General features: G+C 33.0%; 1 protein-coding gene across 1 annotated transcript in view; it reads right to left on the reverse strand.

The window, feature by feature from the left end:
- LOC124538931 (gamma-aminobutyric acid type B receptor subunit 1) overlaps positions 1 to 13305 on the reverse strand; it is an 88498-nt gene that overhangs the window by 19362 nt on the left and 55831 nt on the right. The window contains exons 5-9 of the mRNA XM_047116207.1: positions 9442 to 9610; positions 8181 to 8296; positions 7976 to 8103; positions 6408 to 6549; positions 767 to 917 (exon numbers count right to left, since the gene is read on the reverse strand). Of these exons, the coding sequence (XP_046972163.1) occupies positions 767 to 917; positions 6408 to 6549; positions 7976 to 8103; positions 8181 to 8296; positions 9442 to 9610 (706 nt within the window). The remainder of the gene's footprint in view (positions 1 to 766; positions 918 to 6407; positions 6550 to 7975; positions 8104 to 8180; positions 8297 to 9441; positions 9611 to 13305) is intronic.

Genomic DNA, 13305 nt, shown 5'->3' on the forward strand with positions numbered 1-13305 from the left:
TTGAAAATATAGTTACTGTATTTTCCAATCTATAAATCTTAAAAATATTTTATAAGAAGATAGCCCGAATTTCATTTAACTTTCGTAATATAAACAAAAGTTATTTTTTAATAAAATTAATCTGTATTTTTTTGTCTGTTTTTAATACGTCAAAAATTATAGAACACAATTTGAATTTTGACAGCAAAATTATGGCAGCAAATAAATACACAGATATAAAACTGAAATATGTTTCGCGGAGATAGCACTTTTCTTATCTTTGTTTTGTAAAGAAGTTTAAACTTTGATAATAATTGGATACTTGAGATCCAACTTCGTGGGAATCATAAAATTTCTCTTCAGACTTCTGATATTTTTTTAGTTTGTAATTTATATTGTATGATGATTATGAAAAAAAAAAAACATTTCAAGATGTCCTCAGGTAGCTTTAGAGTTTATTTGATGCCGACTTTGAGTAAATAGGGTCAGGTAACGATAGCGACAATAATTATGATTATAATAATCGTAATTATTATGAATATAGTATATTGAAAAAGTACGACCGTTTTAAAATTTAAATATAGAATTGTGTCATATTTTAATTCTAATAACTTTATTAGCATTACTAATTAAGTCAAAGCATATTAAATGTAATCTAATCAGACACAAAGTTCTTAGTCAGTCAATATTATAAATGATTGCAATGTCTAATTAAAAAGTACCATAAAGTAGAGGATTCATTATCTTTATTGTAAGGGTAAATACAGTTGGAATAATCCAAGCTTACCTTCTGTGTCTGTGGAAGATGTTGAAGACTATTAAGCCGATGGCGGCTAGGATGCCGGCGATGCATAGCGCCGTCATACATGCGAATAACGACAGCGATACTGTACGCAGCTCGTTCACCACCACCGTGCGGTCGGGAGGTACTTTACCACCTAAAAAAAAACACTAGCTGAATTTAGCAGCGAGATGTCGAGTGGCCCAGTGGTTAGAACGCGTGCATCTTAACCGATGATAGCGGGTTCAAACCCAGGCAAGCACCGCTGTTTCATGTGCTTAATTTGTCTTTATAATTCATCTCTTGCTCAGCGGTGAAGGAAAACATCGTGAGGAAACCTGCATGTGAAAAATTTCATAGAAATTCTGCCATATGTGTATTCCACCAACCCGCATTGGAACAGCGTGGTGGATTATGTTCCAAACCTTCTTCTCAAAGAGAGAGGAGGCCTTTAGCCCAGCAGTGGGAAATTTACAGGCTGTTACTTTACTTTTTTACTTTTTAATTCATCTCGTGCTCAGCGGTGAAGGAAAACATCGTGAGGAAACCTGCATGTGACAAATTTCATAGAAATTCTGCCACATGTGCATTCCACCAACCCGCATTGGAACAGCGTAGTGGAATATGTTCCAAACCTTCTCCTCAAAGGGAGAGGAGGCCTTTAGCCCAGCAGTGGGAATTTCAGGCTGTTGTTGTTGATTTTAGCAGCAACTGAGACACATATAGGTTCATCAATAAATCGAACATTTTCCCTTATTAGTCATGAAAGTAGATCAATTAAAATATTGGATGGAATTAAATGAATAATAATAACTGACACATTAAGTTAAGGTGCTTGAAATGCTATCGGTATGAGGTAAAGCGGATTCGTTATACGACATTGCCTTATTTAATAAATGTTTTTTTTTTTCTGTTTAAAGTAATATCTAATGTAATAATACATAAAATATTTTATTTTCTAATGTTTTAGAATATTATATATAGTTTTATGGTGTAATTATATCATGTCAACATTAAAAAAATTTAACGATTTTAACTATTTGTTTCGACACATCCCAACGGAGACCAGCCAACTCGCACGTGACAATACACGAGTGTGTGCGTGCAACACATGTGTACTTTCTGTTCATCCACTATTATATCGATGAGATGACAAATTTTACACGAAAAAGAGCACATTTACGTGCTTTTAGTACTTCTCACTTTCAAATTTTGTCTGTTTCGGAGAATTTTTAAACAAAATCAAATAACTTTTTGTCAGACCGACTTCGGATTTGAACCCAGATCCACAGGATCAATATATATGAAGCCAATAAACAAATGAAGGAGTAAGGGAGCTAATTCAAATATATTATAAAATAATATTTTAGATTCGGTTTCCATTTCTTATTTTAAATTAAAAATAGACGTTTCACAGACGACTATTACTCTGTAAGTTTCGAAGTGACACTGTCCATAAAAAATCCCCCATGTCCGCTGATCGTAAAAGTTTAGTCGTAAAACTATTGCACCAGTGGAGAAAATGGAGCATTCCTTTATTTTATTACAGTCACCAGTTTTTCTTGCTTCTAAGAATATTAATGAAAAATTTCGCTATTTTTTATTTATGAATTAAACCGTGATATTCGAAGGTATACAAGCACTGTTTAAAAGCAAGCTAAGCTGCTTTGTAACAGTGTTCCCGTTTGTTCTCACGAAATTTTCATTTTTCATACGTTTTATTTTAAATCCCCCGATTTTTATATAAAGCGTTATTTTTCACTTTTTAACATAAGCATGCTATTACAGTATATCCTAACTTTTATTTACTCGGTTGTTTAATCGCGCATATTCACGTTAATGGCAATTCGAGATTCGGATTGGATAAAATACGCTGCAATAAAATCGTTTCATTAATGATAAATTTATCTTTATACTAAATCGAATAACTAATTTATGGTATGTTCAAAAACACATTTCATTTACTTTCATAGTCGTAACAGTCTGTAAATTTCCCACTGTTTGGCTAAGGCTTTCTCTCCCTTTGAGGAGTATGTTAGAAGTATATTCCACCACGCAACTCCAGTGCTGGTTAGTGGATTAACATGTGGCAAAATTTCGTTGAAATTAGACACTCGCAGGTTTCCTGACGAGATTTTCTTTTACTGCCAAGCTCGAGGTGAATAACAAATACAAATTAAGCACATGAAAATTCAGTGGTGCTTGGTTTGAACCCGCAATCAACGGTTAAGATGTACGCGCTTAAACCCCTGGGCCATCTCAGCTCATTTACTTTCATGTTGTTTTTAACCCTTCGGGTGCCTGGTGGGTAAAACTTACATGGAGTGCCTGGTGGGTCTGTGGGACCCGGTAAAAAAATACTTGTTTTTTAATTATTTCATTAGTCAGAACGCCAAATAATGTGTTTATATTTATTTTAGAGCTGTTTAGCTATATGAATGAAATATAAAATTAAACCAAAGTTCTTCTACAAAGTTATATTAAAAAAATTAAAAAGTCTCTAATTTTACGTAATAAAAATAAACACTTATGTTTAAATCGACAATATTATTTTTTTTAATTGAGATCAACAATCAGATTTACATTACTTTAAGGCCCTAATTAATCAACTTACAGACTTTTATATTTCGATGTAAAAGTAACAAATATATTGCTTGTATCTAATCAGTATTTATGTGACAATTTTTACAAACAAAAATTGCGTGTTCCAAGCAAATATGTCTTGTGCAAGACACATAGATGTATTTAGACTTGTGATCTTTTTGGTTAGGTTAGGTTAGGTTAGAATTAAAGTTATATTAAAAAAATTAAAAAGTCTCTAATTTTACGTAATAAAAATAAACACTTATGTTTAAATCGACAATATTATTTTTTTTAATTGAGATCAACAATCAGATTTACATTACTTTAAGGCCCTAATTAATCAACTTACAAACTTTTATATTTCGATGTAAAAGTAACAAATATATTGCTTGTATCTAATCAGTATTTATGTGACAATTTTTACAAACAAAAATTGCGTGTTCCAAGCAAATATGTCTTGTGCAAGACACATAGATGTATTTAGACTTGTGATCTTTTTGGTTAGGACATACATAACAACGCTTTTTCGTACCAGCATTATATCTTTTGGGTGGTGGCTCGGAGCATTCCCCTAAATGAGAGCTGATTCTCATACGTAAAGTAAGATAAGATTTTGCATCTTACAACTATTACGTCGTTCAGTCTGATGTAGAGCAGTCAATACTAGGCTCATTTTTTTGTGAAATTCCTTCTAGTATCCGAATTGTTTAACATATGAATAACGTTTGCATTAACATTGCGTTTATGCCAGTAGTGTTGAGAATCCAGAAACAATAATCAAGGCCTTTATATATTGATTTGTGACCAAAATTACTTAATGGCTGGGACATATAAATCACTTTTGTTTGGTTGTATATATGATATCCCTGTTATTTGGTTCGCTATAGACTTTTACTTCTTCCTTATCAACATCAGAATTATGTATCTGACTCATCTTCACTTTCATCAAAAACTACATTCTGATCTTCATTTTCTTCAAAATTTCTCTCTAAAGCTTGGCGAATTTCATCATTTATTAACCGCCCAGTCATTATAACTGCATCAATATTTAATAATAGCTTAAAGATTAAAAGTTACGCCGCGTGCCTGGTCTGGTCCCTGAGACCCGAGCGCACACAAAATGCGTGTTGTTCGGATGGGTGTACGTTGTGGACAGCGGGAGAGTAGTCAAAATAGCCGTTAGTTTGTATCGCGAAGCTACTCAGGAGTACAGCGGGTTTGCTCCAAAAATTTAAAAGTTATCGTTGATTTTTTGAAGTGTCGGGTCTGTCAGACCCACCAGGCACACGAAGGGTTAAATAAAAGTAAAAAGATAATCAAGCAACACAGGGGCCATTTATCAAAAAAAGTAATTTAATTAGTATTCCTAAGTAATACAAAACGTTAATGTTTATTTCGTGTTATTCAAAAATTAAATATTAAATTCGAAAACAGAATTACATTTCCTCATTTATCTTACGCAATGTTAATAGAACGAAAGAGATAGAAATTAAAATGTTCTTTGAGCCATTTGGCTAATATCCACCAAAACTTCACAGAGAATTTTCGAAGTGGGGAGGGATGTAATTACTCTTCCTAGTGTCTCGGCAGAGTCGTGCAGTTTAAACGAAAGATAAAATCTTGGGATGCCAACACGTAAGTGAATTAAAAACGCTCGACGACTCGTCTTTCTCGTTTTAATTTATTTAAGGTTTGTTTCCAATTTGTTTCATTAAACTTTAATTCGAAACCTCCGTTATTAGTGTCGAACTGGTTTTGCGGACGTTGCGGTTACCGCAGATGGATACATCTCACGCTTCGCTTAACTTTGATCGTAGTTCCTGTCCATTGTGTTGGTTATTTTATGAAATTGACATTTTTATAACTTTTTGTCTCCCATGCATTGCAATTAAAGAATTGCAATCAAATTAACTTATAAGTAAATTTGACAGTTAAGATTGTAACAAGTTTACACGCATGGGTAAACAATAAATGTACAAGTTTTCAATCATAGAAGAACTAAAAAAAAAGTTTATATTAGGTATAAAAAATCAGGTTGAAATATTTTTTCAGTATTTTTCTTTATAGTATAATTAAAACGTATGATTTCTGTGCAGTTATATATTTTACTTTCTAAAATAATGTCAAGCCTGTTTGTTATTTTTAAGGTTACGTCAGATCTGAGTCACTCAAGTATAATTTTTAAATCAAGAACAATAAAAAAAAAGAAAATATTAATCTCAATATAGAAGCTCATTCTTAATCACTGATTGTTACTTAACTACCGAAAAAGAAAATATCCAGAACTGAGATAAACCGGCGGTATTATGTCTTTTTTCATATATAATTTCTATACTGTATGTTCAATATCACAAAGAAATAGTCAGTAGGCGATTGTTTAATTTCCAAGTTGTGCTATTAACCAGGAATTCACTAATTGTGTAATAACTTTAAATTTAGTGTTTAGGTAACAGTTCACTCGTCGTAGCATGTGCCCGTAGCAATATCGTAGCGTGGTGGCAAGTATCATAAACACGACGAAACCTTCAAATTACTTCCACATGCTAGCGTAAACTAAAACCAATAGAATCAAATGTGAAAGGTCAACGCGAATCTTAATTAATTCCTTTTATGTGACAATTTATTTGACGTAATAAAAAGTTAGGTACTAAGTGTTAGGAAATATACGAGTATATTTGATTTCAGTAGTTTTTGCGATAATTATATAAGATAAGCAAAATAAGTAGATTAATAAATTTAGGACACCATTACTGCATTTTATAACAAAGTCCGCTCGCTGACTGCCGGTCTGAACTCAAAATCTACAAAATACATTTTCACACGGTTTCATAAATAAACGGAGTGATTAGTTAAAAAATTTTAGTTGCATAATTAATTTTTTTTTTATATATATTGCCTTGAATTTGTCTATATCTAAATCATGCTAATAGAGTTTCACTGGCTTGCGCCGCACATACCGATAGAGTTATTAATTACGACATAAATGATTTATATAAAACCTTATTTTAGTCATACCTCCATAGTGATGTGTAACGTTGGATAAAATCGCACAGATTCCACTTACCAACCCATCGCTCCCGGTCCAGCCACGTGAGGTTGTCTTCTTGAGTGTCGTAGTATCCGAGCTTCACGTAGTGGTTGTCGGTTAACTGCTCTATCTGTGTCAGCGCTATGCGATCGCCCTGAGAGGAGAACGCTACCAATCCCTGTAATAAGTCACAGTTGAAACGAACGAACATTTACGAACAGCTGATAGTTACGTGATCGTTCTATTTTGATATTTGTAACAGATTTGTCGATTGTTTGAAAAAGTATATTTTCCTTTAAGTATTTTATAATACAATGGAAGTGTTATTAAATATTTTTGTAATAAATGGTTGTTTTTAAAAGTGATTGAAAAATCCTTGAATAGTTAGTTGGTATTGTAAAGTTTCTACCATTGTTAGCAACTGTCGCAATGGTAACATTAGTGTGTCTGGATTTTAACAAGAAAACTACTTTCATGCTTTTATTGGTCTTAGATTGGCTTGGAAACTACCGCTTACTTTGATTCTGAAATAAATTATGTTTAAAAACGTTTATTAATTGGCAAAATTGACTTTACAAGATTATATATGTGACCAAGTATTCATTCAATTTATTTTATATTATAATACATATTATGATTTTTGTTTTGAATTCCAGAATTATTATGTCTCTTTATGGGATAGTTTAGAATAGAATTGGATTATAAATTGTCCTTTATATTACTAAATCTTACTTAATAGAAAGAAGTTTTTTGAAAAGTTTTTATTTATATTTTTTTAAACCAAACAAAGTTTAACTTCAGTCGAAAGAATACAAAATAATTGTTCCCACGGTTCGTTCTAGGTAGGTCAACCGTTATTATACATTTATGATTGTTTGTACTATCAAAGAATTCTCCGATTTAATTCCTACAAAACCTCATGAAATACAATCTGCAAAGTCATTAGGCTAACGAGCGAAATATAACTCATTCTTAATCAATATAAATATTTTGACGTGTTATGTATCTTATGTACATATACAGGCAGTCCTTGTAGTTACGGCATGTTGGGTTCTCGAAATACGCGACGTAAATCAAGTTACTTGGTGGTAGGGCTTTATATAAGCCCGCCTGAGTAGGTGCCAGTCACTCATCAGATATTCTACCGCTAAACAACAGTACGCAGTATTGTTGTGGTCCGGTTTGTAGTGTGAGTGAGCCAGTGTTACAGGCACAAGAGACATAGCATCTTATTTCCCAAGGTTGGCGCATTGACGATGTAATGAATACTTAATATTTCTTACAGCGTCATTGTCTATGGGTGATGGTGACCTCTTACCATCAGGTGACCAATATGCTCGTCCGCTAACCTATTCCATAAATAAAAATTCAAAACGACGTTAGTCGAGACATGTTGGATTGCTTCGTTTTTTTCTTCTTGCTATGACATTGATCTCGCGACATGTTCTCCTATGGTGGAAATCGAAACAATTGACGTACACTTGAGAAATAGTTTCAAAACATTCTTGGACATAACTTGAAACGACATAAATCGAAACGACGTAAATTGATCACTGTATATATGTATATATGTATTCATAGCACGATGACATACGTCGACTTACCGAAACGCCAAGGAAGGACGTCGAATTTATAGCTTCGTAAATATCATCAGCAATTTTCTTGTTAGTGTAAGTAAAATTCTTCAAACTCAACCCGTTCTTTTCGAGCTTCTCCATCGTTTTATTGAAAGCTGAAAAACGATTTTAAGTTAGAATATTCCTGTTTCAATTGTAAGGAAGATTTCACATTCGTTTCAAGTCTGCATACCTAGCGCGACGGCCCAAACTGCATCATAGGCTAATGGAGCTTCCTGATAACCTTCTGGAAATCTTTCTCCGTCGATGTTATAGCCGGCTTCACGAAGTGCTTCGTTCAAACGTGACCTGTGTGTTATATAATCAACTACTGTAAATTCTCTGAACTAACTGACTATTATTTTATAACTATATTACTGCAATTTATCTAGACTCGGTAAATCAAAACTCAACTTCAAACTCAAACTCAAATTTATTTATTAAATATGGAAGCTTTACACATAGTCAAATAAACACTTGATATTTGGTTTCTGGTTCGGAAAAGGAAACACTATGTTTGTTCATTATTATTTCATCTCATACTTTAATTAGAAGAATGTTCATCCGTATTTGTCAAGTAAAATATACAAATAAAACAGAGTTATTAAAACGAAGCGAAGTAAAAACATTTTATTTTGTCATTTTCAACAAAAGTGTATGTTATCATATATAAAGGCTTTGTAAACTTCTCCCGGCATTCGGGGCGGTTTGAAAAACGTGCGCAAAAGGAATTTTCTACATTTTGACGTTTGGTGAAACACAACGTACACAAAAGGACACTCCAGGAGAATTCTTATTTGATATAGTAACGTAGCAATGGAGTCACGTCGCGAATCGAGGTATCGCCTAGCTAGGCATTTTCAATTGAATGTCGCTCGTCGAAAGAATGGAATATTATCTCGCAACGCGTAAAAGTTGTGACAAGCGGTTTTATTCGGGATCTCACCGCATAAATGTCTTACGCCTCCCTCTCTGAACGCGTACAAAAGAAATCGCTGTCATATAAAATAGGGTTTTTGTGACATTTCGCAAATAAATAAAAACAGTTACGACACAGATTGAAGGTCAACAGAAGTCATTCGTGGGTAAACTGGTTTATTCCGCTTTTTTATTCATTGACTATTTAGCGATACTGCATGTAGTACACAATTTAGTATCATGGACATAAGATAAGTTTGAAACATTTTGGACAGGAAATAAGAATCGTTAAAAAAACTATTAAAAAAGTGATAGTCAAAAACTCGTAATCACGACCATTCGACCATCGAATAAAAGTCAAATAAATATCTTTGTCGAAGTAATTATATATATTTCGGTCCGCCATGTCAAACATATAATTACTATATTCAAAAATGATTATCTACTGAAATATTCAAATCAAAACACTCAGCTATTTGTTGGGGTATTTATAGCCTCTCTCTCTCGTCTTTTATTGGTAGCAAAAATATTCATACCGAAAATCTTCCGACGTCATGCCAGAGATAGTTGTTTGATTGGCATTCTGATTCCACATGAGCGCCTCTGTTGTGAGGTGGCCCTCGGCGGCCTCTCGCATTTGATCCGCTGTGCATTCTAAGCCTTCCCGTTCAAGGTTCGTCTCGAACCAGTTATCTTCGTACCAACCTGAAAATTAAAAATACTTTTCAATCTGTCATAATATTTATCCGAAGGGAAATGTTATAACTTAGCATTTGTTGATTTTTTTATTATTATAAAAAATGATTTGATAAAAATAAATAAATCGTATCAATTATAATCGATTAAGCCGCCAGTAACAGTTTTTTTGTCGTTTGATTTCTGAATTTGAAATTTATGTAAGAACCCACTTGCATAATATTGATTTAGGTTCTTTCTAATGACTCGATTTAAATTAAAAGAAATGAAGTTTGATGACGCCATGTATCATGAACCGAGGGTTTTGTTCAGTATAAGGGTATTTATTTGGTTTTCTATGTTTTCTCTTTGTCTCTATTATTCTCTTTGTTTTGTTGAATAGAATCTCGTTTGAATTTTACGTTGGTCTCGAGTTTGGTTTCGTGTTGGTCTAGGGAAAACTTTATAATAATTGATAATTATTCATTGGTTAATAAAACAAATAATACAATGTTATACCTGCTAATATTGTTAAAGCACTTTATCATTTAAATCAATCTATATGTCTGAGAAATTATGTGGAAGTCGACTATCATGGTATGGGTGATTATGAGGAAGAATGAGGAACATATTGCGAGGAAGTTCTTGAGATGAATTGTGTGAAAGATGATATGGCTGGAAAGAATTTCACTTGTAAGATGACGTCAGATTGGAAAGTATGGAAGAAGAATACATGCTGCGCTGACCCCAAGTAAATTGGGATAAGGGCAGAAGGACGATGATGATGATGTCTAGCTGTTCGTTGCTCTATCAGGAACAATCCTCTAAGCCAATTTGTTGCGCACGAGCAAAGCCACCGGCGACAATTTGTTAATAAAAAGTATTTCAATACGAATGAACTGTATAAAACTTTACAATCCACGAGAATAAAATACAGCGATTTCCAATACACGTATCATTACAATTCAAAGATAAATGCAAAGTCTGTTAACAGTGAGCTGGGTTCAGATTTCTTTGTCGAAGTTCGTACATCCTTACAATAGTGCTATGCTTAGTTGGAGTGGAAAATGAGAACGATTGTGATTGAAAAGCTTTATTTTATATTTCCGTTAAATAAGGCTATTTAAGGATATATTTCATTTCATACCTGTATAAAAACTGTTATTAAAATATGTTTGACATTATACTTTTACACCGTCTGATTGAATATCTTGGAAATTAAAAAAATATAAATGTATATTAATTAGGAAAAGGCTTTTGTAGTATTCACTTCAACTCATGTACTATTTAATACATAGTCAGGATAATTACAGACTTAATTAAAAAGAAATGGACGTGTGTGTGTGCGTGCGTGTATATGCGTTTGTGTGTGTTTAAACTAAGACAAATTGATATTTTTTTAATTCGAGTAATAAAAGTCTCATTAATTCGATTATCCCTTGTCATAGTATAGTAAAACCAATTCGTTTAATTTAGCAAATCATTGCCGCATCATTCCGCTGCGGTTCAACAATGTTTCACAAATTGTCAGTCAAATTTGTCCACTATTATGGCCAGAATACTGTTGGTATTCTTGTTCTGCACACCAGAAGATTTAGTAGTTAAACTCTAAATATATTTCTTGCAGGCTGAAGGCCTCTCCTTCCACACTGTGCGAATGATGGATACACAGGTAGTTGAACCCAATCGATTGAGATTCACCTGTATTCATTACATCTCTGTTACCTACATGTAATAAAAATCGACGTATGGGGTCGTAAATATCCTTGATGTGTTGCAGAAACAGAGCAACGGTCCAACCCTAAACGCATTGATATGCTATACGCACAGTTTACGAGCACCCGTGGGGATTTTTCAATAGTTGCTAGTACACACAAAGTTGAAAATCACAGTCAGAAACTAGTGTTAACTACCAATTAACCAACAACGCGCGATTCTTGGTGTTTGTCTTTTTTAATAACTACGATAATTGATACCTTTAGGATTTTTACGAATTAGTAATTAAATAATCAAATTAAAAATTGTACGCGAAATATTTAAAATGTTTTTATAGCACAATCTAAATTCGTCAATATTATTGTTCCTTCATTGCTCGTTATCCTTTAAGTTTATGCAAATTAGTTTCCAGGTCGGTGGGCAAATGTAATAACGTTTTGCAGTGAGAAATTTCGTAAATTGTCAGCTTTCAGTTCATTGTACGATTTTCAACACACATTAGAATATTTGGGGTTTGTTGTTTCGAATATATTTAAATATTTAAACTGTAAGTCTTCCCCATACATATTAAACGGATTGCATAGTATTTATGTTTACCTGGTAGTGAGCGAATGTTCGAATTTTGATTTAATTTATTCGAATTCGTCGGAATTGGCATTTTATTCTACGTATGTTATTTTTATAAAATGAGGTTTTATTCCAAGGTACGCTGTGCTTATTCTAGTGAAATTACCACATCAACATCATTTTCGTTAGACATTCTACAGCAAAGTCCGTTTCCTGTGACGTCAGCGATGAAATGGCAACGCTTTGCGCTGTGGTGTGTTGCAATCATGCTTGTATGAGCACGATTACACTTACACATTAGGTACCGTAAAGGTCACCGCACACAAGGTGTATTTATTGTATACGGGTTACAGTTTATATTAGTTCAAATGTCACTCGTCTATCTTATACTACACAGTGAAACTGAAACGTGCTTTGGTTGTATGCAATCATTATTAGTCTATATATCTCTCTGTGTTTATACAAAGGCATATTTGATTAGAAGGAAGTCCGTATCACAGATTAAATTTTATACATACTAACATTAGATGCCAAATATGGCATTTACTTGCATATTACTATAGTATATTTATGATTGTATCTTTTGTCTTATCCAAATATATGAACGTAAAACTTTATATTATTACTTTTTATACAGATATTATTAATATCGTTTAAAGTTGACGTCATAAATTGTCGTCAAGATAAATATGCAAGGTGAGAGACATAATACGTACATATTTGTCTAAGTCGAACTTTAGAACACGAGACACAGGTATTTAAAATTTTGACTTCCAAAATGTTGTTTACATTCTAACAACTTTCATTTGTGAACGTAATACGCATAAACTGTATGATTTTAATGAATGTCGGCCATCCTTGTGACCGGATTCGTCACAAAATCTTTATTCCGTTACAGAGAAGAGTTTAACAAACACACAAAATTATAACGAACTGGCTTGAACGAGTCATCATTGTTCATTTCGGACGTAACATCCACAATCATCATAAATATAAATAACAAAATTGCTTAAAGAGTAGAGACCCTTTTTTGAAGGAAATTGACATTCATATTTTTTGCCCTTTTCAATTTATTTTTATTTTTGTAATTAAATTTCTTTTACGGTCGGCTTACTATCTATGTTTGTTTGTTTGTTTCTTTGTACTATTTATGTTATTGGGTTACTATCTTGTTATATTTGGTCATTACTTTGTTTTTAAAAGGGCTTATATTTTTTAAGTATTCAAGACTTTTTGAGCTTCATTTTATGTGATGGGTATATACTATATTATGCAAAATAATGTAATAAATTGATGGTTTTCTACTAAGTCATTCCGCATTGATACATATTAAAGCAGGAAGTTTGGAAAAACATGTTTAGCAAATCAATATGCTCAGTAACACATATCCATAACTAGTAGTCACCCGCGGCTTCTCTCGCGTTTCAGAATGTTGGTTCTCA

This window comes from Vanessa cardui, chromosome 2 (assembly GCF_905220365.1).
Source record: "Vanessa cardui chromosome 2, ilVanCard2.1, whole genome shotgun sequence".
Taxonomy (NCBI): Eukaryota; Metazoa; Arthropoda; class Insecta; order Lepidoptera; family Nymphalidae; genus Vanessa; species Vanessa cardui.